The following is a 5,094-nucleotide window of genomic DNA, read 5'->3' as shown; positions in this document are numbered from 1 at the left end:
CTGCTGCCCCTGCTCCCAGGCCTGTGGGGGTCGGCTGTGGCCTGCCGTGTCCATGGGCCAGCTGCTCAACTGGGTGTGCTGGGGCCTGCGGGTGCCAGGGGCTGTGCCGCAACCCTCCCGCGCAGCGTCACCTTGAGCCCGCGCCAGCGCTAGGTGAAGGTCAGAGGCAAGGACTTTTCCCCCGCCCCAAAGTGCTGGCTCAGCACATTCCCTGCCCAGCCAGCCGTGAGCGCGGAGCGGGCTTTGCTGGGGATTATGTGTCCAGCCCCTCCCTGCAGCGGGGACTCTGCCCCCTGCTCCCAGCGGCGCTCGCAACCCTTCCTGCAGCTGCCGTGCACTCGGCGCTGTACACACGTGCAGCTCTGGAGACCCCGGGAGCAGGGCCCGCGGCCTCCTGGCTCAGGCCCGCTCCCAGCCCGCGAGCTGGAGGGTCCTGCAATGCCCAGGGCACATCACACCCCCCGGTACCCATGTGGCATGTGCACGCAGCTGAAGTGGCACCGCCGGTCGTTGCTACCCCAGGGCGAGTCGGAGCCACCTGGCAACCGTGTCCACGGGAACCTGCTCGCAAACAAACACGGAGCTGGGTGGGGAGCGCGGGGCAGGGGGTCAAGCCCCAGGGCACCTCTTCCCAGGGCATTTGCAGGCCAGGCCAGCAGCAGGGGAGCTGGGCTGGACCGAGCGTGCGGTAGCTAGCAGGCCCCTGGCATAGGCATCATATGAGGCCCTGGGCAGGCTGCGACGCCCCCGTGTTGCCAGCGAGCGTGGAGCCAGCCCCCTGCTCCCCTCGCGCGTGCTGGGGCCGGGGCTGCCGGCTCCCACGCTCCAGGGTCGGGGCAACACGTGGACCTGTGTGCAGCTGCTGGGCGCTCGTCCTGGCGTCGTGGGCAGGGCAGAGCAGGGCGTGCTTCCTGCAGGCTGGGCTGGGGGCAGGGTGCCCGCGGCCCTCCTGCAGCCTCCGGGGGCCTGGGTGCTGGCAGGCAGCCTCGGGGAGGGCCCTGGGCCTGGTCCAGGCCTGGCTTCCTGCCTCCCCTTCCTGGGGCCTGCTGGCTGCTGCTGGGGGGGCCGGGTGTCTGCTGCTTCCTGCCCCCCCCCCCATCCAGCTTCTGGGACCTTCCCGGCCTCCCCACAGGCACGTGCGTGGCCGTGATCCCAGTCCCGTGCCCGGCTGCCCTGGGGCTGGACGGCGGGGCGGCCAGGGCTGAGAGCCGGGGGGGGGAGCCCCCTTGGGGGCTGCACATCCGCTTGCCGGCACATCTGGCGAACAGCTGGTGGAAGCCACGGCTTCCCCCCACCCCCCTCCCTCTCCCCGGCCCGCAGGCCGTATCTCTGGCCCCAGCCCGGGGTGTTTAGCACCCGGCTGTCAGACACTCGCATCTCCGGCTCTGCCCCAGCCTGGAGACTGGCTCCCAGCAGGGCCAAGCCCCCCCGGCACCCGGCTGCCCTCCAGCTGCGTCCACGCGGACCCAAGGCACCTCCAGCACCGCTGCCTGTCCTGGCTCCGGCGGGCCGGGCTGCTTGGACAGCGTTGAGCTGCCCCAAGGCCCCGGTGATGGGCACGGGCTGGGAAGTCCAAGGGGAGCGGGGCTGAGCCGTGGTCCTGGCAGGGGCTGTGCTGCCCAGGCCTCTCTGTCGAGGGTCCCTGAGGGCTGGTTCAGCTGCTCCAGGCATCAGACTGGAGGGGCTGGGGGCTGGGCCCTCCCCAGGCTGCCGGGGGGCGTCTGGTCTGACAGATGGCGACGCCGCGGGTGGGATTAGAGTGGCTTCTCCCCAAAGCCGCCCCTGGCTCGCGGCCCGGAGGGTCTGCTACCAGGCTCGGGGCACTGCCTCCGGGGTGGCTCCGTGGCCGCTCGCGGCTTCCCCCTGTCGGGCGCAGTGGCCGAGCCGGTCCCTGGTGAGCGCTGGAGCAGCCCCGTGCCCCCCGTGACTGCCACGTTTCCCTTGCAGCGAAGGCGTGTTCAAGTGCCCTGAGGACCAGCTGCCCCTCGACTACGCCAAGGTGAGAGCTCGGGCGCCTGGGTCCTGTGCTGGCCCAGTGCCCCACTGCCCGAGCCTGCTCCCTCGCCACGTGGCGCTGGCTGGGCAGCTGTGGCCTCCACGTGTGGCGGGTTCCCCGGGGGGTGCCAGGTTGCAGTGTCTGCACTCCCTGCTCTGCCCAGGGCTGTGAGGCTGGTGTGGGGGATGCCCATGTCCGAGCGGATGGGACTGGCAGCCCGGGCCCCCGCCCATCCCTGGCAGAGCCCCTGGCCTGGGCTGCGGTGCCCGAGCCAGCTCTGAAGCAAGGGCCCTTTGTGCCGCGGCACTGGGAAACCAACACCGTCGCTCAACAAAGCCGGCTTGTTTGGCTGTCTGAGAGCCATGCCGAGCCCCGCCAGCCTGGTGGGAAGGGGGAGAACGGCCCGGGGTGGGGGCTCCGCACCAGGAGCAAGGCTGCGGGGGCACCGGGCATGGTCCTCCCACCCTGGAGATGGAGAGGGGTGGCTGGGGCAAGGGACAGCCAGGGAGGGGATGCAGCCCCGGGAGCGAGCGTGGGTGCAGGATGCCAGCTGCCAGCCCCTCACCGCCTTTCCCGCAGATCTACCCGGACCCCGAGCTGGAGTCGCAGGTGCTGAGCCTCACCATCCGCTGCATCCACAGTGAGGAGGGCTGCCGCTGGAGCGGGCAGGTCAAGCACCTCCAGGTGAGGGCTGGGGGGTGCCGTGCCATGCCAAGGCCCCGCCGCCTGGCCCGTGCCCTGATGCCCGTCCATGCTCCCCCCAGGCCCACCTCAACACCTGCGGCTTCAACGTGATCCCCTGCCCCAACCGCTGCGGCCTGAAGCTGCAGCGCCGCGACCTGCCGGCCCACCTGCAGCACGACTGCGCCAAGCGCCGGCTGCGCTGCGAGTTCTGCGGCAGCGACTTCACCGGCGAGGCCTACGAGGTGCGCGGAGCGGGTGCGGGGCGGGACAGGGCCGGGCGCGCGGGCAGTGGTGACGGCACCGCTCTCGCCCCCAGACCCACCAAGGCGCCTGCCCGCAGGAGAGCGTGTACTGCGAGAACAAGTGCGGCGCCCGCATGATGCGGTGCCTGCTGCCCCAGCATGCGCTGGCCGAGTGCCCCAAGCGCACCCAGCCCTGCGCCTACTGCTCCAAGGAGTTCGTCTTCGACACCATCCAGGTGAGGCCAGCGGCGGTGGGGGGGGCCCAGCATGGGGGTGAGAGCGGCTCCGGGGAGTGGCTCACCTGTGCCTCTGCCCCCAGAACCACCAGTACCAGTGTCCGCGCTACCCCGTGCCCTGCCCCAACCAGTGCGGCGCGGGCAGCGTGGCCAGGGAGGACCTGCCCGGGCACCTGAAGGAGAACTGCAGCACGGCGCTGGTGCTGTGCCCCTTCAAGGAGGCCGGCTGCAAACACCGCGTGAGTGCCAGTGCCCCCCGCCCCTGCCTGCTCCCTTCCCCGCGCCCCCGCTGACGCCCGCCGCTTGCCCCGCAGTGCCCCAAGCTGGCCATGGGCCGGCACGTGGACGAGAGCACCAAGGCGCACCTGGGGCTGGTGTCGGCGCTGGTGAGCCGGCAGCGCCAGGAGCTGCAGGAGCTGCGGCGGGAGGTGGAGGAGCTGGCGCTGGGCTGCGACGGGACGCTGGTGTGGAAGATCCCGGACTACGCGCAGCAGCTGCAGGAGGCCAAGGCGCGCAGCAACCACGAGGCCTTCAGCCCCCCCTTCTACACGCACCGCTACGGCTACAAGCTCCAGGTCTCGGCCTTCCTCAACGGCAACGGGAGCGGGGAGGGCAGCCACCTGTCCGTCTACATCCGCGTGCTGCCCGGCACCTACGACAACCTGCTCGAGTGGCCCTTCTCGCACCGCGTCACCTTCTCGCTGCTGGACCAGAGCGACCCCTCGCTCTCCAAGCCGCAGCACGTCACCGAGACCTTCCGCCCCGACCCCAACTGGAAGAACTTCCAGAAGCCGGGGGCCTCGCGCAGATCCCTGGACGAGAGCGCCCTGGGCTTCGGCTACCCCAGGTTCATCTCCCACCAGGACATCAAGAAGCGCAACTACGTGCGGGACAACGCCATCTTCATCAGGGCCTCCGTGGAGATCCCCCAGAAGATCCTGGCCTGAGCCCAGGGACTGAGCCCAGGCACGGGGGGCATGACGGGGCAGGGCCGCCCCCAGCCCCTCGGTGCTGAGCACCCCGGTGTCGTCGTCTCCTCAGGGGCAAATGCTGCACCTGCAGCACGGTGCTAACCGGCGCAGGGGTTTCAGGGGCAGCGTCGGCCTCTCTGGCCTGGTGCCGGGAGGGGCTGGGGCCCATTGCACCCAGGTGCTACTGGGGGTCGGGCCCCCCCAGGGTCCGGGGGATGCTGGGGCAGCAAGGGTGACGCCAGGGACTGGGCCCCACCATGCCCGGGTGCCTGGTGCCCACCTCAGGGATACGGGAGGGGTGGGGTCTCCCATAGCCATATTTTGTACTCGGGGCCTTTCCCGTCTGCCCTCCGGGCTGGGCTGGCACGGCTGGGGATGTGCCTCCTCCTCGGTCCCTGCCCACGGTGCTCTCCGGGGCCGTGCCTGAGGTTTATTGCCCGGGCGCGGGACCCTGCTGCCTTCTCCTTTTCAATAAACTCTTCTTGTATTTATCGCCGGAGCCTGCATCAGGGCTGGGGCTGGGGTTGGCGCCGGGCATGCCAGGAGCCCCCCCACTAGTGCCCGTGGGTTGCGGAGCTGCCCGGGCTGGGTGCTGCAGGAAGGGGTCTGCCCTGTCCCTGGCAATGGGTGCGGAGGCCCTGGGCAGGGGGTGGGGGTGGCTCTGCTGCTCTCTCTCCTGCTGCCCATGACCTTGGGGCTTGTTTTCTCCCCACTGCTGTGCGAGGGGAGCGGGGGGCAAGGCCTCCGTGCGCACGCCAGCCAGGACGGGGGTATCGGAGCCTGGGGCTGAGCTGGGGGATGAGGCGGGTGAGGATCGGGCCCAGTCGTGCCCTGCCCCCTGCTGGCGAGGGGCTGTGATGGCATGCACAGTCCCCCCACCCCGGCCTGTGTCTGCCTTGCGGGTCCAGGCCCCCAAGGCCCGTGGGCTATGTGCTCCCCCAAGGCAGCTCCGTGCAAAGCCCCGG

General features: G+C 71.1%; 1 protein-coding gene across 1 annotated transcript in view; it reads left to right on the top strand.

Moving 5' to 3' along the window:
• The window catches only part of TRAF4 (TNF receptor associated factor 4), a 6,731-nt gene extending 2,111 nt beyond the window's left edge, over positions 1-4,620 (top strand). Inside the window, exons 2-7 of the mRNA XM_019511260.1 lie at positions 1,948-1,999; positions 2,576-2,680; positions 2,761-2,922; positions 2,997-3,158; positions 3,242-3,397; positions 3,473-4,620. Of these exons, the coding sequence (XP_019366805.1) occupies positions 1,948-1,999; positions 2,576-2,680; positions 2,761-2,922; positions 2,997-3,158; positions 3,242-3,397; positions 3,473-4,105 (1,270 nt within the window). The 3' untranslated portion in view covers positions 4,106-4,620. The remainder of the gene's footprint in view (positions 1-1,947; positions 2,000-2,575; positions 2,681-2,760; positions 2,923-2,996; positions 3,159-3,241; positions 3,398-3,472) is intronic.
• Positions 4,621-5,094: the final 474 nt, after the last annotated feature.

Source organism: Gavialis gangeticus, unplaced genomic scaffold (genome assembly GCF_001723915.1).
Source record: "Gavialis gangeticus isolate Ggan-Ray unplaced genomic scaffold, GavGan_comp1, whole genome shotgun sequence".
Lineage (NCBI taxonomy): Eukaryota > Metazoa > Chordata > Crocodylia > Gavialidae > Gavialis > Gavialis gangeticus.
This window is presented reverse-complemented; position numbering and strand designations above follow the sequence as displayed.